Source organism: Balaenoptera borealis, assembly GCF_965194805.1.
Source record: "Balaenoptera borealis genome assembly, chromosome: 6".
Taxonomy (NCBI): domain Eukaryota; kingdom Metazoa; phylum Chordata; class Mammalia; order Artiodactyla; family Balaenopteridae; genus Balaenoptera; species Balaenoptera borealis.
In genome coordinates, this window is record NC_138863.1 from 73,557,349 (window position 1) to 73,582,632 (window position 25,284).

The window sequence follows — 25,284 nt, forward strand, 5'->3', positions numbered from 1 at the left end:
AGTTATACATTCTATGATTTTTAAGTAGCTGAAGTGACTAACTGTACTATAAATATTTCAGGCTAAAATTTGTTGCAGCCTGAAACAAATGGTGTTGGAGCCATGTTATAAGGTATTAAACATGGTGTTGCAGCCATGTTATAAGGTATTAAACATTGGAAACATAAGTCTCAGCCTTTGGATTAGAGCGAACCCAAAATAATTGGCTAGGCAGAATCTTGGCCCTGTCCATGGTACCCATGGTGCCACGGTGGTTCATTTCTAAGAGGATCTGGGGAGAAATTCCAGACTTCTACTTAGCCGTGTGTCATTAGGTTTGTTCCTAAGTTTTCACAAAAGGATGTCAACACTATACCAAGCTCAAATGCCCATTAAGGCAGAAGCTCTGCATTTAACTATCACTGTAATATAGTTAAATTTGAGGGACTTAACTGAAGTCAATCCTGAAATTACATAGAGAAAAAATAAAAGATCAAAGGATTTGGGGCTTTGAAGGAGTTGGAGGCTGCAGCTATTCATGCCTTGATTGTAGCTGAAGTCATATTTCCCAGACAATGTTTTTAAATTGTGGATTTAAAAAGAGGATTTGTGTTGGAAACTTGGGTGGACAGATGAGGAGGAGCCAGTAAAACATGAGGAAAAGCAGTCAGAAATAGGACGTGCATTCATGAAGGAGGTGGTCATCAGTACCAGGCATTGTTAAGTCAAGTCAGAGGAGCTTTAAAAGAAGGCTCTGAGTTCACAATTTGGAGACATTGGGGAGAGCAGTTTCCGCAGAGTGGAAAGGTCAGAGGCCAGACTGCAGGGGGTTTTGGACTAAATCAGACGCAAAGAATTAGAGACAAAGTATGGCTACTCCACTTAAGAAATTTTGCCGGGAAGGGAAAAAGAGGATGGTAGCTGAAAAGAGAGAGTTGAAAGATACGTATTTTCCCCATTTGAAGAAGTTTGTATGCAGAAGAAAAGGAACCATGGAGGGGAGAAAGACTGAAGAAATAGGAAAGGAAAAGATTCACTTCTGGAGCAAGGACCTAGAGACGACTAGGTTTATGGGATTAAGAGCCCAGGTTTAAGGAGGAAAGGATGAATAAAGATGAGTCCTGACAAGATTGGAAGTGAACAAAGCATGGTAGGGAAAGTGAACGCTTATGGCCTTTTCAGTAAAATAGGAGGTGAGGTTCTCTGCTAAGAGGGAGACTATCAAGCAGCTGGGGTAAATAAAATCATTCTGGAGGAGTGTTAAATGTCTAGGTAAGGTTCAAACCTCACAAATATATAATAAATTCAATGAAGAATGAGGGTTGGAAATTGTCAGAGCAGATGTGGAAAGAAAAGAAGACAATAAAAGAATATTAATGATAATACCTTTGAAGAGATAGGCCCATCGATCCAAAGCTGGAGAGAGAATTAAGTAAAATCTGATTGTGCCTCATAGCCTGGGAGAAAAGGAAGAGGTAGAATGACAGTAAACTACATGAGGGAAAGACCTAGCCCAGTTCCTGGCACAAAGTTCATAGTTCATAAATATTGTTGAGAAATGGAGAGCCTGATAGGCTAAAGTAGTAGCAGGTTGAGTAAGTTTAAATGAGTGAACATAAAAAGGATGGGAGGTTGGAAGGCAGTCCATTCCTAGAGTTATGCAGCATGCAGCCTTCATCAGTATATGTGGTGACCCTAGAGATTGGAGTCAGAACAGAATCCCTCAGTGTAAAATTTTGGCGGGGAAATGGTGTTCTCAGACCAGGTTCGTTTTGCCTGACAGGCAGCAAGGCAAAACGCTGAGAAGCCAGAGGTGTGCAGCAAAGAGAGCGTTTATTAGCTAAGCAGCCAAGTAAGGAGACAGGAGAACAAGTCTCAGAGCCCCCTCCCCAGAGGCAAGGGGCTCCGGGTATTTGTGGGATAAAGAATAAAGCAGCAGGATGGTCTGAGGTGTAGGGAGCATGGGGAAAGTTGGCTGGAAAAAGGTGCAGCAATCATCGTTCTGCTCACATGTAACTAAGCTACAGGCCTTTGCATGTTCAAAAATGGAGATGCTTAGCACGATCTGAGGGTGGAGTTTTCAGCTCTCTGACATCAAAAGGTCACCTAGCGGACACTCGTGCATGCTCAGTTGGAGGGTTGGTGGTCCTATCCAGTCTTAACCAGCTCAGCTCCAGCTAGACACACCTGACTCCTAGTTCCCGGAAAACAACTCAGGTAAACATCTTGTTGTATAGGCTCCGTGCAGCTTGGAGAACATGCAAGTCTTAAAATGACCTTGATTAGTGAAGGCAGGCGAAATGGATTTGATAATGATTACCCACAGTTTCAATAGGTGATGCCAAGCTCCAAGTTTGGTCTAAGGAGTGGGCTGTTGAAGCAGGGGAGAAGCAAATGCTGCTGGAGAATCAAGGAACTGTAAGAGTGGAGTTTTGAATAACCCTCAGGAAATGTCGGGCAGTGACCTGGGAAGCCAGTAGTTGATCCCAAGAACCCTATTAGAGAGGGGATGGTCTAACCCAAGTCAATGGATAAAACTTTTCTGGAATTGTTGGAGAGCCAGGAAAATGCTAGCCTTCTTCCCTTACCATTCATTGTAAAAGGGTAACAATGGAAGTAGGATCACCTGGGAAGCACTGGTTTTCAGTTAAGGGAAACATTTGAAAGGAGCAGCCCAGAGTCAGTGAGATGGGGCTGCATGCTCCAGTGGAGGGAGTTTTTATCACTAACTTTGTTTAGAGTTGCTGATGCATGGTGATTAAAAAAAAAGAAGACAGGCTTTTATTATTGCTTTTAATTCCCGATAGACAATGCATCTTTTATTTCTTGTACCCTACTTGAAATGCTGTTGGAAAGGAGTATTCTAGGAAATTTTTGAGGCTATGTGAGGATATAAAAGGATTACTGAAAACTAGATGGAAAGGGTTAGGAGTAGTTCGAAAAGAGGAGGATAAACGTGGCAGAGATGTCTTTCTGCACTAACTTGAGGCAAGGGCTAATATATTTGCAACATTCTTTCAGTAACCCTCTCCGCACATCTTGTCCTATAGTCTGGATTCCCAGGTTTAAGTCCTTGTTTCACAACTGTTTATATCTCTGCATTTCTAACTCAAGTGAACTCAGGTGGCTAGGTTGGAACTGATTACAACCAACAGGAAAATGTACATGACTCTTATTTATGGGTTTTCACTTCCAGCATGAAAAATATTTACCCCCCTGGAGTTGCAAGAACTATTCCCAAGGGAAGTGGCTCATAGCTGAAGTGCTTTCAAGTTGTTTCTTCCTTCTTTGATTTTACTGAACAGACCCTTTAAATATCACCAGGAGTCTGAGATTTTCAACTGTCATCAGGATACACCAGTGTTTTGTCCATTGGAGGGAAAGAAAGAGGTTCAGTAACAGCCATTGTTGCAACTACCCATCACTGACACTGACCCAAGCCGGGGCGGACCACTGCCACTGAGGGAACCTGTCATCCATGTGTGTTAGAGTCATGGGGGTGGGATGGGGTTGAAAGATTCTGCTCTTTTTTTTTCTCTTTAAATTGAAGTACCCTTAATTTACAACGTTGTGTTAGTTTCTGGTGTACACCAAAGTGATTCAGTCATACATATACATAAACATTCTTTTTCATATTCTTTTCCATTACGGTTTATCACAGGACATTGAATATAGTTCCCTGTGCTATACACTAGGACCTTGTTGTTTATTCATTCTCTATATAATAGTTTGCATCTGCTAATCCCAAACTCCCAATCCAACCCTCTGCCATCCTCACCCCTGCTTGGAAACCACAAGCCTGTTCTCTATGTCTGTGAGTCTGTTTCTGTTTCATAGATAAAGAACATGTGGTATATATATACAGTGGAATATGACATCACTTATATGTGGAATCTAAAATATGACACAAATTAAAGATTCTGCTCTTGAACGTCAGTAGCATGAAAGCAGGAACTTCTAGTGTGGGTCAATCCTGAGGCATATAACTGTTTAGCACATGCAACCATAAATAAGAAGCCCTATCTGGGTAGTAATTTGTATCTGGTTTTGTCTTGATAACAGTAGGCAGGTAGAGTCCCTCTAATCAAAATATTTATCTTTGCTGTAGTTCTCAAAGTGTGGTCCCCAGACCAGCAGAACCAGCATCACCTGGAAACTTCTTAGAAATGCAGATTTTCAGACCCCGCCTCACTACTTCTGGATCAGAAACTCTGGAGGCAGTCAAGCAATCTGCGCTTCAACAAGCCCTCCAGGTGATCCTGACATTAGCGCAAATTAGGGACCCAAGGGGCCAGGTGGTGCTGCACTCAGACCAGACTGCTCATTAGAATCACCTGGGGAACTTTTAACAAAATACCAATGCTGGAGCCCCCGAACCAGATTGTGATGTAATTAGAGTGGTGTGGGGCCCTGGCATCAGAACTTTTTCTAAGTTCCGATAATTCCAATGATAGTCACAGTTGAGAACTGTCGCTTTAGAGCAATATAAGAAGGAGCTCTTTAATTTAGGACTTTGTGATAAATTCAAAAATAATTTATTAAAACAATTTTATGTATTTTACTAGGATGTTAATTTAAGCATGCTTATATAGAATAAACCACAAATAACGTAAGATTTAAGAGGGGGGATCTTGTCTGGTTTTTATTTTTCACTATTGTTATCCTGAGCACCTGGGGCAGTGCTTGGCACATAGTAAGTGCTCAAGTAACTCTGTTGACTAATTGAATTAATCAATTAAAGACTGGAGTTCCAATAGGAACTTGCCTTTACACCGCACAAAGGAACCAGTAAGCACTCTGAGCTAGAAGAATAGTATCTTTTTCTGGGGTTGGCTTGAGTTCATCTCCTTGTGGTTCTGCGGGTTCTCTGTGAATCCTCTTTGTTCTTGTCCCATGCTGATCTGTACCAGGATGTCACTGCTTTGTATCAGGGTTCACATTACATTTGCAGGAACTGGTCTCTGCTTATGCCCTTAGCCAGAACACCCACTGAGTCGAGTCTCATCACCCGGATCGTTAGAGGCGCAATACCGGCACTGGTTATGTTATCTCCCTTCTTTTCTCTGGGCTGGCTTCTCCACCTCCTCTCCCCCAGGCCTCCACCTTTGGACAGGTGCTGCCACCTGGCCTGCCTATGTTTTGATCTGCGCACTCTTCCCTGTTGGAGTTCCCTAGAGCTCACGGAGGGGTTCTCTTTGCTTGGTGGGCAAAACAACTTTCTGAGTGGGGTTTAAGCCGAAACTGGATTTCCCAGCAGGCAGAAGCAGGTTCACCACCCTGCTGCTGCTCAAACCCCTGTGGCAATAGCACCTCCAGAGTGTGCCTGTTAAAGATTTCTTGTTCAATGTTGAGTAAGCCACATCACCTAAAAATGAAGTAGCAGATTTGTTTAGAAACTGCCTCTAATTCAGTAGGGCAAATTACTTCCCTGAAACATTTTTGATGGGAGTTCCATACTGGTTAGAGTAATTGAATTAAGATGTGTTGTTAATGCTGTTTTATTTACTGCTTAAGTTTTAAAAAAAACAAACAAAAACTGTAGAACCTCCCACTATCAGCAATTATTCTGAAGTCTTTTTTCCCCTCTTGTTTGCTGTAGCTTCCTTTTAGACTGAAGTTACCTGTGTCTCCAGATAGGAGGGAGGTCAAGATTTTGTACTTAATATTTTGCCCAGTTCTTACTGAAGTTTCACTAAAGCAAAGGGAGGCTGTTACTGAAGTTCGTGGTGTTTCCAAACCATTTGCATTTGTATACTCATCTCTTAGAGTGCAATACACACATAAAAATTATCCAAAATTATACATAAATTCTCCATTTCTACATGAAAGCTTCTTGTCCCTTCAACTACACTCAGGTCCAGAGGCTTAAACAAAATCCTTTTCAGATTATTGTTAATGCTGTGCCTGGTTCTGCAGCAGCTGTTGCTTTTGAACAATATGATGCTTCTCCTCCCCCAAGAGGAGTGGAAAAGGCCTCCTCTGCCGCACTCTCAACCTTCGTCAACTCAAGGAGCATAAAGCAGACTGAGAGAAGAACCTAGGATTCCTGTTTGGGAATTCAGTGCAGAGCTTAAAGACTATTGAGTTTTGCCACTTCCTGACATTGACTTTCATAGAACAGTTTAATTTGGAGAAAAGCTGCTACCTCAAATGGCTGAAGGTATTTATGTGGAAAATTTTCCAAATGATTGACTTTACTGTGTTGCTATTTTCTTTCCCCATGAATATGTGAGTATTTGGCTTTCTCCCAGGAGTTTTTCTGCATCACTTCTCTTTAGGCAAAGACATTTTTCTATCCAGACTGGGAAAAGAAAGATGTACCAAGAGCTTCCCCCTTTACAGTGAATTATTATTTGAGTTTAAACGATAACATCTCTAAGAATGAAGAATTTGAGTGTGTCTGTTTCCTGAAATCTTCCCTTGGCTAATCTTCATGGTAGTCTGAGTCATCTTTTTTTTTTTTTTTTTTTTTTAAATTTTATTTATTAATTAATTTATTTTTGGCTGTGTTGGGTCTTCGTTTCTGTGCGAGGGCTTTCCCTAGTTGCGGCAAGTGGGGGCCACTCTTCATCGCGGCGCGCGGGCCTCTCACTATCGTGGCCCCTCTCCCTGCGGAGCACAGGCTCCAGTCGCGCAGGCTCAGCAGCTGTGGCTCACGGGCCTAGTCGCTCCGCAGCACGTGGGATCTTCCCAGACCAGGGCTCGAACCCGTGTCCCCTGCATTGGCAGGCAGACTCCCAACCACCGCGCCACCAGGGAAGCCCAGTCTGAGTCATCTTGATCATCACTTTGGAGCCAATGCAACTGTGATCAGCTTCCACCAGCACTGCCCTGCCTCTCTCCTCCCCGTTGGCATCAGTCTTACTGAAGGGGTTGTCTCTGCTCCCTCTTACTTCCTTATCTCCCGCTAATTCTTCAGCCACCTCTCTAATGCCGAGGTCGCCAATGGCTCCCTGTTATTTAATCCAATGATTATCTTAGATTATAACTGATTTGTAGCATGTGACATTGCTGTTCCCATCTTCCTTCGCTTCTTTGCCACCATTTCTCCTCATTCTCCTAGTTTCCTCCTCTTCTGCCCCTTTCTTAAAAGTTGCTTCCTTGGGTTGTAGCAGAGTGGGGAAATTAAACTGATAATATCCCCTGCCTTTTGAAAAGAAATTAAACTTCTAAATAGATGAATAAATATATATGTCTAGAATTGAAACTCTATGAGAGCAGGTTTTTTTGTTTTAATCAGCATGGATCACCCACCCTAGAACGGTGCTTGGCACAGAGTGGGCGCCCAGCCAACGAATGAATGAATGATATAAAATTTATAAATACTGAAAATATATATAGAAAAGAAGGAAAAAAAGTTGTTTCCTTGGGAACCAATGCAAGGCCTCCCTCTCCTTCTTACTCTACAGTCTCTTCCTGGCTGGTGCCATCTGTCCCTCGGACTCAATCCCATGCCATTGATAACGATCCCTGTCCAGATCTTATGACGGCAGATCTGTGTCTAAACTGAACCTAATTCCTTCCCTTCCCGGTTTCTCTAAGTCCCCAGTTTTAGTGAGGGATGCCATTGTTCATCATGCAAGATAGAAACCTTAACTTCCTCTCCCCTCTTCCCATAAAAAACACTAACGAGTCCTACTTATTCTATTTTCTACATAAATTTTAAATCCATGTCTTCTCCCTAACTCCTACCAGCACCCCTCCCCCTGCCCTAATTCAGGAAACCATCAACTTGCATCTGGATAATTCTCTCTGGTCTTGCTTCCTTGCAGTCCATCCTCCATATTATAGGAGAGAGTTTTCTGATCCCATTGCCCTGATCAAAGCCCTCACGCTTGCAGAGCCCCCGCAGTCTGGCCTCTCTTGCCTCCCCAGCCTCAGCTCTTGGCACTCCTCACCTTACCTTTTTCATTTTTGGTCATTCCAAATATTTTTCAGTTCTTTAAAAGTACCGTGCTCTCCCACCTTCTGGGCCTTCATATTGCCATTTCTTTTTTTCTACCTAGAACATTCTTTCTATTCTCTCCCCATCTGGAGAATTCCTGCTCCCTTTTTAGATCTGAAATTCAGACCACTTCCTGTTGGTTGCTTCCCTGAATGCCCCAAGTCTGGCAAAGGTACCTCTCCCATGACCTCTGCCCCATTGTCCCATCAGAGCAACAGTCCCCCTGTGTCATAATTGCCTGGGTCTTTGTATCGGCATTATATGGTCACTTCTGTGAGGACAGGAGTGTGTCTCCTGTGTTGAAATTGTATCACCAGTGCTTAGCACAGTGATTGATGCAGAGAGGTGCTCAAATTTTTGTTGAAGAAATGAGTGAGCCTCAAAGTAAAGCATGAGCCAGCTTTCTTTACCACACAGCCTCAAATGCCTCACTCTGCAACCTCTTCCTCACTAGTCAAGCTCCTCTAAATAAAACAACTGTTACTTTCCCACAAAGCAGCCAAAACTTTGCTGCAGACAAAGCAACCTGTACATCCCGAGGAAGAGAAACTTTTCAAAAGTTCTGAGAATTAACATATGGTAATTGTCAAATCCCAGGGTGTCTTTTAATTGAACCTTCACAGTAGTTCACTTAGCTTGTACTCAGTGCTTAAACTGAGTAGAACCTCATTAGGGAGGTTGTGTCATGCCTTAGTGAAAATGGAGGGAAAGAGAAATAGAGCTTTCCATGACAGAGAGGCGGCAAAGAAGGGGAGCAATCTGGTCTGCAGATCCTTTAATCCATGTAGCTGACTGTACTGACTCCTGAAATGGGAGATGATGGTGGAGAACAGCCACAGCCATCAAGGGAGCCTAGGATCTTCCTTCCAAACCCCATTCTGGGTTTTGTCCTCGAAAAGCATCTGCTGCCTGCTTCCCTTCTCTCCTTTCTCAGAGCACCTTCTTCAGTGCCAGCCTCAGGAGCAACCTGATTTTAAAGAGTTTTCCTCCCCACGAGCAAATCATTGAGGGGACCATGTAACTACCAGGTTCAGCCCCCCGGTGCTTTTCTGGGCCTCTCTGTCGTTGCTCATCCACTTGTTCTGTTCTAGCCACCGTGAACCCTTTCCTGCTCAGGGCTGTGACGAGGTGGGGCATGTGAGGCCCCCGGGGGTGCAAAACTGAAGAAGTCGCCCACTCTGGGATGCCAGCGCCGCACGTGCAGGACCCTGAGTGCGAGTGCCTCCCTGGACTCACCCCCATCCCGGCTACTGTTCTGCCCCACCTCGGCCGCCGTGTCTCCTGACCTCTGCAAATTCTAGTCCTCCAGACCCAGCTCAGACGCTGCCTCCTCTAAAGAGCTCTTGCTGAAGCTCACCAGTCTCTCTCACAGCCCAGCAAGTAGTCATCGCACCTTCCTCTGAATTCTCAGTGGACCTTATTTATACCTCTCTGAAGACACTGTATACCTTGTTTAGTTCTTGGGCTTGTCTTTGTCTCTGTTAAACCACAAACTGTTTAAGAACAGTCGTTTTCTCAGTGTGCTTTCAATATCTAGCACAGGGTTTGGCACACAGTAGGTGTTCATAAGTCAGTGAGGTGAGTGGAGCTGTCGGGAGGAGAAGAGAGAAGAGCATAGTGGTTAGTTGCATGGGGGTGAGAGGGTGAGGAGTACGCATGGGCCCTGGGGCCAGTCTGCCTGGGTTTGACCTCAGGCTCTGCCATTTACTGGGTGTGAGAGCTTGGACAATTTACGTCATTTGTCTCTGCCTCCATTTCTTTATCTTTAAAATGGGATCAATAGTGATACCCTAACATGGGATCAATAGTGGTACCCCAACATGTGAAGTCTAATTGAGCTAAAAGAGGTAAAGCCCTTAGCACAAGACTTGGTGCCTAGTGAACACCTCAGTAAATGTCGGGATTCAGAATAAAAAAGGGTCTAGCGAAGGGATATCCATGGAAAATGCAGGTGTGCACACTAAGGGTAAAGCACATTTGTGACTGATGTCATAGAGGAAGTTAAATCTAAACCGTTAATGATGGAAGACAGAGGCAACGGCCACCTACACCCTCGAGAACCCAGATGCCTACTGTTTTTGAAAAGACAAATCTTATCTCTACAATTCAGTAGAAGAATAGCTTGAGCAAGAAGATGGTTAGGGAGGCTGCCTGAAAAGGCAGCTGAGGAGACCCAAATGAACCTGGGAGTATTAAAACAGGTATTTAAATATGCCCTGTTTTAATATCTGCTGTTAAGGGGGATGGAAACAGAATGCTAAGGGAAAGTCATGTTTTTGCTGCCATCTACAGTCAAAGTGCAATTTTCAAAGTTTCTTAACACACACACACACACACACACACACACACATAGTTATGAATAACAGTATAGAGTTTGGTTTAAAGTCTAGTAATTGAGATACTTTGGGCATATTATTCTAGTATTTTATTTACCAGTGTTTCTAAAATTATGTATATTTAATCAGTAATATAGCCTTTTTAACATCTCAAATTGTGTTAGAACTTACCAGAAGATGGCTGAAATGAGAGTGAAGCTGTCATCTGTTGGGTTGGATTAGATGCAGCTGTGGCAGCTGACAGTTCATACAAAGATTTTAATGAAGAGATAGATTGGATTTTACCCCATGTTTTCCTGCCCCATGACCTGCAGTTCTATGATTGTTATTAGAATTATTGTAAATTGTATTTTATACAGGCATCCTTTATTGTTTTGATATGAGAAATCAACCAAAAGCAAGTAAAAACAGTATGACAGTGATGTCACTTCTGAGATGCCTTCTGTCCCTATGCGCCTATCCACGTAATCTCCATTATCATGATGTTTTCCTAACTTTCCTGTGCATTATTTTTAAAGGGTTAAATACAGACAAGAATTATTGGAAAAGCGTTTGATGGAGAAAAAAGAAGTGACCCTTCAAGAAGCACTTGAAGAAGCAGAGAGAGAGAAGCGAATAGAAGCCCTAAGGAAACAGGTGTTTTTAATTTGGAAAATTTCATGGGTGGTTTAAAAAAATGTTTCTAAGTGCTCTTAATGACATTATTACTAGGGCTTAGTTCATGACATCTGCTATATAAAATGTAACTTCCCCAAATTGGGACACTGGTGTTCATTGCTGGGAGCAATTAGATTTATGTTGAACCATTTCCAGTTTCTTAGTATATTAAAAGAATTTTATCAGCACCTTTAAAATAGCTCTCCCAAGATTTAAATGCATCCATATTACCTCTAGTTTATAAGCTGAATAGTATCCATGTACAGCAGTGAAACTCTGCATCTAGCCGAAGGATTTTATTCTCCTCGAAAAAACGTGGTGGAGATTGAGCAAGATAATCCTCCCTAGGGTAGGAACCTCTGTTTGGAAACATCCCACAGTCAACAAACAGGTTAAAAACCACTTTTAAAAAATACTGTTTTTGTGGAGAAATAAAAGTCTCCCATTGCTTTGGCTCGTAAAAGTAGGCAAAAGTTCTGAAGGTAGTAGTCAGCAAGAGCAAGAATTTAAGACCTTGGGAAATGTGATAAAATAGTTTTACTTGGTAATTTTTCAAAGTTTTTAACCTGAAAGTGATTCGCTCAACTCACAAGCTCTAAAGTCTTCATTGACACCATTTCCCAGCTGATAGTAAATGACTGTCAGGTTTCCCTTCTCTGTCGGTGAAGGCAGTATAGAATCTTGGGGAAGAACTTGGCCTCTGGTGTCCTTCAAAACTGGTACAGCCTGGTTCACTACTTACTGGCAGAGGAAACTTAGGTCTTTTAACCTCCCTGAGCTTCATTTCTTCCTCTGAAAAATGGGAATCATAATACTAGTACCTACTTCATAAGTTTGTAGTAATGTGCATTCACATTTTTTGAATATTTAGTAAGTATAAAGCCCTCTTCTAAATGCTTTTAGGTTTTACCTCATTTAATCTCTACCACAACCCTATGATGTAGGAATTATTATTATTCCGACTTCATAGAAAACTGAGGAGGCCCAGAGGTTCCCCAAAGTCACATAGCTAGTAAATGTCAAACTGGATTCAAACCAAGGAAGTCTAGTTAAATGAAATATTTAGTATAGAGGAAGTGTAAATGCATACAACTGTTATATCATCTTTTATAAAATAGATTATAGAAATATATTCCTATACTTTGAATTTAAGTCCTGGTCATCTTAGATTCAACAAAATTTAAATTATTCAGTCATTAGCAAATAATGATATACCATGGCCTTTGGGAGACAAAACTTAATGTCACTCTTACTAAACACATTCTTGTTCAAAATATAATTTTGATAACTACAGAGTCCATATGATTAGGATTCTTTCCATCTGTGAGCCCTTTGAAAGAGGAAATATCTGTGCCCGTTATCTGTAATCAGTGTTTAGAACTACAGTAAAAGACATTTTGGCTAGGAAACCTATAATAATTAAAGTATGTTCAACCCCCAGTTATGTCATTACAATTTCTAAATGGCATTAAAAATGCCATTTTCTTAATGCTAATTCTTGATTTTAGGAATTAACAGGCAGGTGTTATTAATGGTGCATATAATTTACAAAATTAGTGGCTTCTTTTCATTAGGATACAGGTTTGAACAATTTCGATTATCATAAAGGACAAGGGCATTCGGGTTGAAATGACTCTGCAGTTTTTCAGTGGAAGGGGAAACAATGGTTTTTAACAGTCCCTGGAAATCTAGTTGCCTGGTACAATGAAAACTCACCTGTCTTGCTCAGTAATGCCAACAACACACATGACTTTACCCATATATGACATGCTCTACATTCAGCTTAATCAGATTAAACTTTCTAGAAAGCTTCATGGGGTTGTTACCATGGCCGTAGATTGCTAGTGGTTAAAAATTAATGTTTTCTACTTTTGGTTACTTTCAAGGTCGTTGAATATGTGGGTTTTCTATATAAAATTTCCCTTGACTTTGGATCAAAAAGAAATTTTTATCTAAATTTAATCATAACTGTAATTATGTAATCTTTAATAAAATTTCTTAACTTTAATGGACATTAACATTAATAATGTTGCCCAGAAGCATTGTGCTTGTATCTTGTTCCAAGTAGCCATGCTTTTTCTTCTTTTAGGTTGCTATTGTCGCTCAGTTTGATCCTGTTAGAATGATGTCCGACACGATGGCATCAAAAGCGAGGATGGGTATTGGAATCGAAGAAGAATTTATTCTTCAAAAGCCACTCTTCACATTGAATACATACAATGAACAGCAGGTAATTATGGAAATTAGCACGACTGATGCAAAAGCCATGATGATGATAAGAATTGTAGAAGTGTGTGTTTTGGGTTACAAATTATTTTCAATATTTACATTTAAATACCATCCATATTAGCATAATTTTTATTTCTAAATGAGAGCACATAATTACTGAACAATTCTTTTTTTTTTTTTTAAAGATTTATTTATTGATTGATTGATTTATTGCTATGTTGGGTCTTCGTTTCTGTGCGAGGGCTTTCTCTAGTTGTGGCAAGCGGGGGCCACTCTTCATCGCAGTGCGCGGGCCTCTCACTGTCGCGGCCTCTCCCGTTGCGGAGCACAGGCTCCAGACGCACAGGCTCAGTAGTTGTGTCTCATGGGCCTAGCTGCTCCGCGGCATGTGGGATCTTCCCAGACCAGGGCTCGAACCCGTGTCCCCTGCATTAGCAGGCAGATTCTCAACCACTGCGCTACCAGGGAAGCCCAACAATTCTTAACATAAAATAGTTGATAGGTGACCATAGAACAAAATACTTTATGTGAAAATGTTATCTGTCATTGAAAATTATTTTAATCTAAAAAGTAATTTTATAGAATTTTAAAGTTGTGTTAATACTGTATTTTGTTTAAATATTTATCATATTCAGAATTTTTTATATGCATAACATAAATCCTATTAAAGAAACAACTAATGATACTGATAAGACAAAGCAGAGGGAAGCTTTCTGAAATTAAAATGAACAGAAGATAATGTATCAGAGCTAATGATGAAACATTTGCTGTGGGAAAAGGTATTAAGAGGTTATTTAACTGTTTCTAGGAACTTCTGAATCATTTTAATCTGTTTCTATAACTGAGAAAGGATTTTTAAAAGTTTTTTTTAGATGGGTGGATGGAAGAGAAGGAGCCAGGACATATGAATGAATGGATATCACTGAAGTTAAGGGAGAAAGTAGTTGTTAACTTTACAAATCTAAGAAAAGCTAAATGCTTATTATTTAATTATTTAAAAAACAGGAAACTTCATCCATTCACTCACTGACAAATAAATCGAGTGTGCCTCTTTTATGCGCTGCATGCTTTGCTAGGGAATAAAAAGATGAACAATTCACATATTAATTGGGCAAATATTTATGGAACATATACTGTATCTGGCACTGAGCCTGGTGCCAGGGCTGCATCCTGAGCAAGATAAACTTGTCCTGTGTGGAGGAAGTGAGCAGGGGAGTTGGGTTGGGAAGGAAAGTAGCAGGCACGGGAATAACTCCACTAGGGTGATATCACCTCCGGCTAAGGGCTGCAGCGGCAAGAGGACGGGAGTGAACGGGCAACCCTGAATGGGAAGGCAGGGAAATGGAAAAGGGGAAACTAAGCTCCATCTTAGTTGAGGAATTTTGGCAGCAGTAACAGAATTCACTCCAGATAATTTAAGTTAAAAACAAACAGCAGCAAAACTGGACTGGGGGGAGGGGTGGGTGTAGGGAGAGGGATTAATTAGAAAATGCACGGGTATCTCCAGAAGCCAAAGCGGGGAGGGCAGCTGGGCTTACAAAGAATTGAAGTCAGAAGCTGAAAAGCTTTCAGGTACTTGGGCTGAGGAAATAAGTGCTTCACCAAGCAGAAGAGGGTAAAAAGAGGCCCTTACCGGTATGTGTTCAGTGTAAGGTACGTGGTAAGGGTGGGTGCTGGGGGATGAGACTGGAAACATAAATTCTGGTCAGACTGTGAAAAGTATAGTCGATCTTACTTGCTAAGACTTTTGACCTTTATCCTGTGAGCAGAGGTGAGACTTTGAAGCAGGTGAATTATATAATCAGTTTTATGTTATAGCAGTGTGTCCTGAATGGAAAATTGGTGGAGGTGGAGTCAGGTCCTTTTAAGATGGTGGAGCCCTCATAGAAGTGGCGTGGAGTGGGGGGAGGGTGGCCTGGCAGGGGCATGGATGGCTCTGGCTGAGAAGAGGATGGGGATAATGAAAGTGAGGGTGATTCTAAACTAGGCAGTGAGTGATATTGAGAAGAGCCTGCATTTTGGATTGAAGTCCACATCCACTATTTACTGGCTGTGTGAACTTGTGTAAGCTATTAACATCTTTATGTCTTGTTTACTTCATCTGTAAAACAATAATTTGTAAGGTTCTTGTGAGGATTAGTATAATAAATGTCAACTGCCTAGAATATTGTCTGGCACCTAGTAGTAATTCAGTAAATTATAATCATTAGGTGGTGCTGCCATTAACCATATAAGAATTCAGAAGGAAAAGCAGACTTAGGGAGAGAGCATTTGTTTTGTTCATATCAGGTTTAGGTTGAAGATGTCTAATACACACTTACAAGAAACTGATGGGCTTTCTCTGGGTAGGAGAATTGGGGAAATGGAGGTCAGTATGTGAGGGAGATCTTCATTTCACTTGATACATATTGAAAAAAACAGAATTATGAAAACATTTTAAAACTCACAGTTCTGGAGCTAGGGGGAAAAAAGGTGAATCCTGGAGATAATGAGGACGTCAACAGCACACAGGTGAGCATGAATCCTTCAAAGTGGATGAGAGCGACCAGGGAGACTCTTGTGGAGCAAAAGAGGAGAAACCTAGGTTTAAGCCTCAAATACGTTGCTTTTCAGACACAAATCTCAGTGTTATTCCTGACTTATATGCACTGTTGCCCCTAGTCCCTGTATTGATCAGTTGCCAAGTTCTATTGATTCTTCCCTTCATAGTGTTTTGGACAGTTCTCTCTTCCTTGCTACCAGCCAATTTTAGACATTTATTATTTCATGTCTAGACAATTGTAGTAGACTCTTAAGCACTCTCCCTGCCTCCATCTCTTCTTTCTCTGCCACCTTAATTTATCCTGAACTTGTAATCAGATGCATCTTCTTATGCAACAGCAATGATTATATTAGTTCCATGCTGAAAACAGAAACACAACCTCAGTAGCTCCCCAGACTCCTTGGCATAGCCTTCAAGCCTTTAAAATTCAAGTCCCAGTCTTAGAAATGTCCTTTTTCAGTGTTCCCCAGTGGTACCAAGTACTCTACCCAAATTACCCCGATCCCAACTTAACCTATTTCGTCTCTGAGTTTGATTGTGCCTTTCTTTCTTGATCTCTCTTCCTCCCCCAGCCCCATCCCCAGCTTTATAGAAGAGTAAGTTGAACTTTAAAATTAGCTCAAGTGGTCCTCCTTACCTGAGACCATCCTAGTCTCATTGGCACCAGGAGATGTCTCTCCGTATTCTACTACTCTTGGAGCATCTGTCACATGTTGCCACGGACTGTAGTTATCTGTGTACATTTTTTTACCTCTGTTAGTGTAAGAGCTCCTTGAAGGAGGGGTTGCTTTCAACGGCTTATTATCCCATCCTCTAGGGGGACTTCAAGTTCATGTAAAATGTTTCATTAGCTGAAATCCATACGTGGCCACCTTCTTATCATTGCAAACAGTGTCTGTTGACATTAATATTCACAGAAGGAGGAATAATGTCCAATCAGCTATAAATGAAAAGGGAAATTGAACTACTCATATGTCTATACCTCTTAGAGTCAGATTGATGGAAGCATTTTCTAGTTCTGCTTGAAATAAAATCCGGCCTTGGAAGAAAAGTTCTATTGATTTTGTTTTTCAAGTAGTGGCCATGTGTTTGAACTTAATTTACATATTTCCAAATGATAGAGAAATTAAAATGTCTGTTTAAAGACAGATGTACAAGGTTGTGGTTTAGGTTTATTTTAATCAATGGTTGTTTATATTTTATAATTCCAGCTAACAATAAATAACAAATCAATGATCATACTGAAAGTAAGCTTCTTTTATCCCATCTTCTAATAATTTTAATGTTTTATTTTGACTAATCTAGTATACAATATTCTGTACATCTTATGTTGGAAACCACTGATATACTGGAAAGTGATAATGTCAAAAAGGTTTGGATATTTTCAGTAAGAATAACCAGAATATAGTCACTGTATACACAGAATTTACTGTCATCTAGTCATCTATCCAGCAAAAACAAATTACACGGCTTGGGGAAATACAGAACTAAATGATAAAATTTACTTCAATGAAATGCTATTTATTTAAATCATTTTATTTCTACAGATCATTTCTGACCCTAGACTTCGTTTTGAGTTAGCACTTCGAGAAGCTGGACTTCATAAAACATTTTATGCCAAGGAGATATTACCAAAAATCGGTCCTCAGAAACCTCCAAGAAAGGATACAGAGTCTACTGTATTCAAAATCTAGAGTTCATCCTCAAATCCTGTTATACATAAATAATATTTTTCTTTGAATACATTTATATGGATAACAATTAATACTACTTCCTAAAATTTTTTCAAATATCAGACATAGAAATCATAGCACCTGTTAAAAACAACTTTTTCTTTTATGATTCTTAGACTTTTATGCACTATTTCCAATATCTTTGTTATGTTTAATAGTACTAAATTCTCCAAAGACTATGGAACTTAATTATGACACCTATGGAACATGTATTATCATTTAGTAAATTGAATTTTGGAGGTTGCATTATGCCATAAAAAGAGCTCAAAATAACCATTTGCAAGATTTACAGTTTATGTTGCTACTACCTACTAATGTTCATTTCTGCTTGTTATTTCAGAATTTGAGTTTTTCAATTATGGAAGTTTCATTATCATTAATACTTCTATTATTTCTCGATTATTATAAGAGGAGACTCAACCTTTCTCTAAATTTAGAAGCCAATTTGGTATACCATGTTTACTGCAAACCAATCATCCAAACAACTTCATTTTGCAAATTAGCCTGTAAGAATAAATTAGAAATTAGAAATAGCATTTCAAGCATAAGGGTATCTGTTTTGGTTTGGAAAAATGTACTTGTATGGTTGTTTGGAAGGAACGTTTTAAAATTCAGAATGCTATCAAAATTTCCATGTTGTCTATTAAATATCTAGATGATTTTATAGAAAGGAAGTGTTTCAAATAAAACTCAAGCATAATTTTTTACTATTTCTAAACAATTACACAAATACAAGTAGCTGGTGATACACAGCAGGAGGTAATGTCACTATTTTGAGAACCATGGAGTTGATACTTGTGGTTATGATGAAAATATTAGTTGAGGTTTGGGCAGCAGCCTAGATGCTGGCTATGCCCAGACTCAGACCTTATTAATTTTCTTTGTTTTTAAAAATAGTATTAATAATAGTTACCATTCATTGAGCACAAACTGTGTGCTCAGTACCATATATGTACTTTACATATAATGTCTTACTTGACCTTCATAATAACCTTATGAGATTGTCATCTGCATTTTACAGATAAGGAAATAGATTCAGGAAGGTAAAATAATATGCCCTAGATCAGTTGTTTGTCCAACTGTGGGTCATTCAATCAATCTAGTGAGTCCTGACCAGGATTTTTTAAATGACACAAAATAAAATAAATCTGAAATCCATGTGTGATTTGGGTTTCATCCCCTCTCAGTTCCACAAGAATTTCTCTTGTTTGGTTACCCTGTTTCTCGCCTATATCTTCAAGTTCTCCTTCAGCATACATATACGCTCGAATAAATTTCACTTAAAAAATCGATTTCCATTAACCCCACATTTTCCGCTAGCTAGCAGGCTATTTCTCTGCTCCTCTTCTTAAGTGAACGTCTTGAAAATGTTGCCTCTAGATATTTGGTGTCTTCTCACTTTCTAGTTACGGTCACTCGTTCTGAGCTAGCTTTGCCCTCACCCTCCACTGACACTGCTCTTAGCAAGGGCACCAGTGAACTCCATACTGACAAATTTGATGACCATTTTCAGTCTTCATCTTACTGACTTCATGGCAGCCTTTAACTCTGTTGACAACCACCCCATCTTGGAACATGTTCTTCTGCTTTACTCCTGCTTCTTTAGTCACTCCTCAATCTTCCTGGCAGACGTCTCCTCCATCTCCATTGATCTCTAAGTGATGGAGAGTTCTGGGATTAGATCTTCTAGCTGTCTCTTTCTTTACTGTTGAATCGCCCAAGGGAAGATCCTTAAACACTATATTTTAGTTTTAGTTATAAAATTATGTCTGAGTGTCTTTTAATCTATAGACCTCCCCCTCCATCCTTGTTTTTTCCCTTGAAATGTATTTGTTTTGAAAAAACAAATATATTTACATGTAGAATTTCCTATGTTGGATTTTTTGATGGTGTCCTCCTGGTGTAGTTTAATATGTTCCTCTGTCCTCTGTTCTTTGTGTGTGCTATAAATTGGCAGTTGAACTTAGAAGCTATATTAGATTCAGGTTCTTTTTTTCTTTTTTTTTTCCAAGACCACTTAATTTTCCTGTTGTGTTCTGTCATCTGAGCATTTTTTTTTGAAATTTTAGCTATTACTAATTCTTAATGCCTAGAGCCATTAATTAATTATAGATTACATGCTAGAAATTCTGTAATTCAATCACTCCTTCTTCCTTTATTAGTGGAAACCTTATATAAAGAAAAATTTCCCTCTTCTCTATTTGGTAGAGAAGATAAGAAATGTAAGCTAGGGCTTCCCTGGTGGCGCAGTGGTTGAGAATCTGCCTGCTAATGCAGGGGACACGGGTTCGAGCCCTGGTCTGGGAAGATCCCACATGCCGCGGAGCAACTGGGCCCGTGAGCCACAATTACTGAGCCTGCGCGTCTGGAGCCTGTGCTCCGCAACAAGAGAGGCCACGATAGTGAGAGGCCCGCACACAGCGATGAAGAGTGGCCCCCGCTTGCCGCAACTAAAGCCCTCGCACAGAAACGAAGACTCAACACAGCCAAAAATTAAAAAATAATTAATTAATTAATTAAAAAAAAAAAAAAGAAATGTAAGCTAAGTGTTTGAGCCTTTTTTTCCCCATTAACTTATGAGGTTTGAAAATAATGAGTTGGCTTTCTAATATCATCCAAAGGTGATCAGTTTTGTTGTATCTTTATGAAGTCATAGAGTTAAAGGAATTTGATGTTTCAATCTGTTGAAGTATTATCCTTACTGCTGCTCAAATTATCTCCTCCTTGCCCAAAGGAAGTCTTTTCAGTTTGGCGCATGGGTTCTTTAAAGACAACTTAATAGACTTGATAACTTCCTTGCTATTCCAGTTATCTATTGCTTTTTAACAAAACTTAGTGGTTCAAAACTACTTTTATTTTTTTTTTTTTTTTTTACTATCTTTCATGGTTTCGTGGGTTGACTGGGCTTTGCTGTATGGTTCTTGCTTGGAATTTGTATTAACTTTATATCACTGTTGTAACAAATTACCACAAACTTAGTGGTTTGAACAATACAAATTTATTAATGTTCTGAAGGTTGGAAGTCTTATTTGGGTCTCACTGGGCTAAAATCAAGATGTCAATAGGGCTGCATTCCCATCTGGAGACTCTAGTGGAAAATCTGTTTCTTTGCCTTTTCCAGCTCCTAGAGGCTGCTCACATTCCTCAGCGAAAATGTTAGAATTAGAGTATATTACTCATTTACATTATCTCACATTTTACGCACAACAAACAGTCTTAGAATAAAGTACCAGTATGATAAAAACAAGAACAATAAAAAATTCTATGCACTTTCTATTCTTTTTCCTTTTGTTATAGTTGTACTTTATATTGTCAAAGATTATGTAAATATTATATTCTCTCTCTTTTAGCTCTAATTTAATCTTAGTTCTATAAGTAAATATGTATTTACTGATTGCCACCAATCTTTATATCAGTGTCTTTCTTCTCATTTTGGTTGTCTGTTTTCTAGAAAAATCTTCGGAAATTACTCATGGAGACAATATTTTCTGAATTCTTGAATGTTGATAACAGTTTGTCAGAGGTCTTTATAGTTGAAAGTCCGTTTTGCCTGAGTATCAGATACTTTATTTACATTTACTTTTCTTAGCATAAAATGTCAAAAGGCTGGTATATAATCCGATTTTAATTTCCCTGATGATCACTTGATCTTTTGCCTGATTGTACCAAGGATATTTTTTTTTTTCTAATCATATAGTAGTTTTATGGACTTGATCTTGATGTTGGCCATTCTGGGTCAGTATACCCAGTCATGGTATTCCCTTTCACAATATAAATTTAATTTCATTTCAGGATATTTTTAAAATTATAATTATTAGTATTATGCTCCCTTTTAATTTTTTCCCCAAGGACCTCTGTTATAGTATTATGCTATGTTGGATCTTCTTTGCTTGTAGTCTTTATTTGTCACTTTCTCTTGAATCCCTTTGATCTCTTTATTTTTCCCAGATTTTGAAAATCTTTTTGTATAGAATTTCGTTCCTTTTTAAGGCTGAATAATATTCCACTGTATTTACATACCATTTTTTTAATTTTTAAATTTAATTTAATTTTTAAAATCATTTATTTATTTATTTTATTTTTGACTGCATTGGGCCTTCATTGCTGTGCCCGGGCTTTCTCTAGTTGTGGTGAGCGGGGGCTACTCTTCATTGCGGTGCCTTTGCTTCTCCATTGCGGTGGCTTCTTGTTGCAGAGCACGGGCTCTAGGCACGTGGGCTTCAGTAGTTGTGGCTTGTGGGCTCAGTAGTTGTGGCTTGCAGGCTCTAGAGCACAGGCTCAGTAGTTGTGGTGCATGGGCCTAGCTGCTCTGCGGCATGTGGGATCCTCCTGGACCAGGGCTCGAACCTGTGTCCCCTGCATTGGCAGGCGGACTCTTAACCACTATGCCACCAGGGAAGACCCTATATACCACTGTTTAAACCAGGTTTTGTTCGTGTCTCAGTGAACATTTGGTGTGTTTCCATCTTTTGACTATCATGAATAAGGCTTCTATGAACATTGGTGCACAAATATTTGTTCACACCCCTGCCAACAGTTCTTTTGAGTGTATACCCAGAAGTAGAACCACTGGATGATATGGTAATTCTATGTTTAATTTCTTGAGGAGTGGTCAAATTGTTTTCCACAGCAGCTGTTTCTCTTTACATTCCCAACAGTGATGCACAAGGATTCCAATACCTCCACATCCTCTACAGCTCTCTAGCACTTGTTATTTCATTTTTGATTTGTTTTTAACAGCCATCCTAATGGATATGAATTGGTATCTCATTGTGGTTTAGATTCACATTTACTTAATGATAGTGATGTTGAGCATTTTTTTTTTTATGTGCTTATTGGCCATTTGTGTGTCTTATTTGGAGAAATGTCCATTCAAATCTTTTGGCCTTTTTTGTTGTTGTTGTTCCTTCTAGTTAACCTCATTTCTGAAATGTTTTTCTTTTGTTTATAATTTTCTCCTGAGAATATATCACCTAATTTCTGAGTTTTCCTAATTCTGATTAATGTTCTTTCATATCTTGTATTATTTTTATATTTTGTTAATTTTTAGATTGTAATTTTAATCTATTTCTGATGTTTTTCTGGTGTTCATTCCTTATCTGTAGGGATGTTATTCTGCTTCTTAATCTGTTTCTTCCTGTTAATGTTCAGATCTGAACTTTTTCTTCGCTCATTTATACTTGAAATCAGGTTTTTCTTAACTTTCAGAAGTGGTTGTGACTAAGATAGTTCTAACTTCACAGTTCTAGAATTTTTTCTTTTGTTGTATTTCTGCAATGTTCAAAAAAATTGGCAGCTTGTTTTCTGGAGATACATCTTCCCTTACTTTTATCTGGACCTGCTATTTTCTTTGACTCTGTTGTTCCTGTGCTGCTCAATTTGGATTCTCTTTGCAGAAGTTTTCTCATTATTCTGAGGCTTTGTCCTAGAAGTAAGTTTTGACTTGTTAGTCTGGGAATTCATGGGACCCAGATTTCTCTGGCTCCTTCAGACTTTACTGCAAACTCCTGTACTCATTTATTATTAGGGAGTGCAAAACTCTCAGTTTCAACTGAAGTTTCCAGTAAATATGTCTTGGCTCTTTTAGGTTTCTCAAGTCCATCTGATACCCTTGATTTCTTCTGTCCTGCAAAGATGGTACATTCAAGTCTTATAACTCTCAGTGGTTTACTCCTTACCCATTCATATTTTGCAGTGTATGGCAATACCTTGTCACCTACTATTGAAGATTATCCCCATGGTTTTTGGCATTGTTGTCCTATTTATTTTTGTTTCTTTTTATAGGATAATTTGAAGAGATTCAAAAACTGTGCCACCTCTGCTGGTATCTTCCCAGAATCCCTTCAAACTGAACTCTTGATCCTTTCTTGCACTAAACATGTTCCTCCCTCTAGCCCACCCCATCAAAGTAATGGTACCACCATCCACCACATTATGCAAACCTGAAATCTGGTTGTCATTCATGATGCTATGCGCCCCCTCTCACTTGTAATACCTAATCTGTCAAGACTTATTGCCTTTCTAGTTCCAACACTGGAACCATAGTGCCCATGTTGGATATTTGCCATGATTTTTGGCTTCCTTGCCACACCATTCTCACAGTTGGGGAATACCCCACATTATGCATTCATCTTCCAGAGTAAAAGCTAGATACTCAGTTTCCCCAGCCTCTCATGTTATATTATTTGGCAATGAAATGCACCCATTTGGAACTTCATTGCTAAGAGAGCTATGTAAGAAAGCAAGAATCCAATTTCTGGTGGTAATGGAAGCTTTCAGCTTGGGGTGTAATAGTTGCATAGCTTTTATTTATTTATTTTAACTACAGGCATACCTCATTTTATTGTGCTTTGCTTTATAGTGCTTCACAGATACTGTGTTTTTTACAAGTTGCAGGTTTGTGGCAACCCTGCATCGGGCATGATTTTTACAACATTTGCTTACTTCGTGTCTCTGTTTCACATCTTGGTAATCCTCATAATATTTCAAAATTTTTTTATTATTATATTTGTTACGGTGATCTGTGATCAGTGATCTTTGATATTACTGTTGTAATTGTGTTGGCACCATGCTCATATAACATGGCAAACTTAATTGATAAACATTGTGTGTGTTCTGACTGCTCCACCGACTTGCTGTTTCCCCATCTGTCTTCCTCTCCTTGGGCATCCCTATTCCAGGTGACACAACAATATTGAAATTAGGCCAGTTAATAACCCTTAGCCTCTAAATGTTCAAGTGAAAGAAGAGTCACATATCTCTCACTTTAAATTAAAAACTAGAAGTGATCAAGCGTAGTGAGGAAGGCATGTTGAAAAGCCAAGGTAGGCTGAAACCTAGGCGCCTTGTGCCAAACAGTTAGCCAAGTTGTGAACACAAAGGAAAGGTTCTTGAAGGAAATTCAAAGTGCTACTCCAGTGAACACATGAATGATAAGAAAGTGAAACAGCTTATTGCTGTTATGGAGAAAGTTTGAGTGGTCTGGATAGAAGATCAAACCAGCCACAACATTCCCTTAAGCCAAAGCCTAATCCAAAACATCCATTAACTCTGTGAAGGCTGAGAGAGGTGAGAAGCTGCAGAAGAAAAGTTTGAAGCTAGCAGAGTTTGGTTCATGAGGTTTAAGGAAAGAAGCCCTCTCTGTAACATAAAAGTACAAGGTGAAGCAAGTGCTGATGTAAAAGCCACAGCAAGTTTTCCAGGAGATCTAGCTAAGATAATTAATAAAGGTGGTGTTACCAAACTGGGTCCATTTGCCAGACGTGCGGCAAGACAAACGCTGAGACACTGAGGTTTACAGACGAGAAAGAGTTTATTCACAAGGCAGCCAAGTGAGGAGATAGGAGAACAAGTCTCAGATCCCCCTGAGGGGGTTGGTATATTTATGGGATAAGCAGGGTGGTCTCAGGCATAGGGAAAGGTGATTAGAGGTAGGGAAAATGGTAGAGGTAATCAGTGTTCTGTGCAGGTGCATCTGGGCTACATGATTCTGCATATTCAAGATGGAGACACAGCATGATCTGAGGGTGGCATTTTCCAGCCCTCTGACATCAAAAGAGTATTCACTGGACATCTGAGCAGGCCCAGTTTTAGGGTCATAGTTCCATCCAGTCCCCAGCCAGCTCACACTGGGCAGGAGCTGACTTCAAGTTCCTATAAAACAACTGGGCTGTATGAAGTTAGGAAAGTATGCAGCTTAAGCGAGGAAAAGAGAAAGAAAGAAAAAAATACTAAAGTGAACTCAATCAATGAAGACAGTTTAAAAGCAAAGGGGTTTTAACAAGGTGATACCTTATCTGTTCTTCTGTAAGACAAGTTCAAGAATTTCTATAGTTATCAGCTTCTGTTAATTCTATGGGACAC

The 25,284-nt window shown here is 39.6% G+C and overlaps 2 protein-coding genes across 2 annotated transcripts in view; one reads left to right on the top strand and one right to left on the bottom strand.

Annotated features, from left to right (window-relative positions):
- CCDC148 (coiled-coil domain containing 148) overlaps positions 1–19,000 on the top strand; it is a 262,434-nt gene extending 243,434 nt beyond the window's left edge. The window contains exons 13-15 of the mRNA XM_082395299.1: positions 10,779–10,896; positions 13,007–13,147; positions 17,236–19,000. Of these exons, the coding sequence (XP_082251425.1) occupies positions 10,779–10,896; positions 13,007–13,147; positions 17,236–17,382 (406 nt within the window). The 3' untranslated portion in view covers positions 17,383–19,000. The remainder of the gene's footprint in view (positions 1–10,778; positions 10,897–13,006; positions 13,148–17,235) is intronic.
- Positions 1–25,284, bottom strand: part of UPP2 (uridine phosphorylase 2) — a 454,968-nt gene that overhangs the window by 353,938 nt on the left and 75,746 nt on the right. The window lies entirely within an intron of this gene.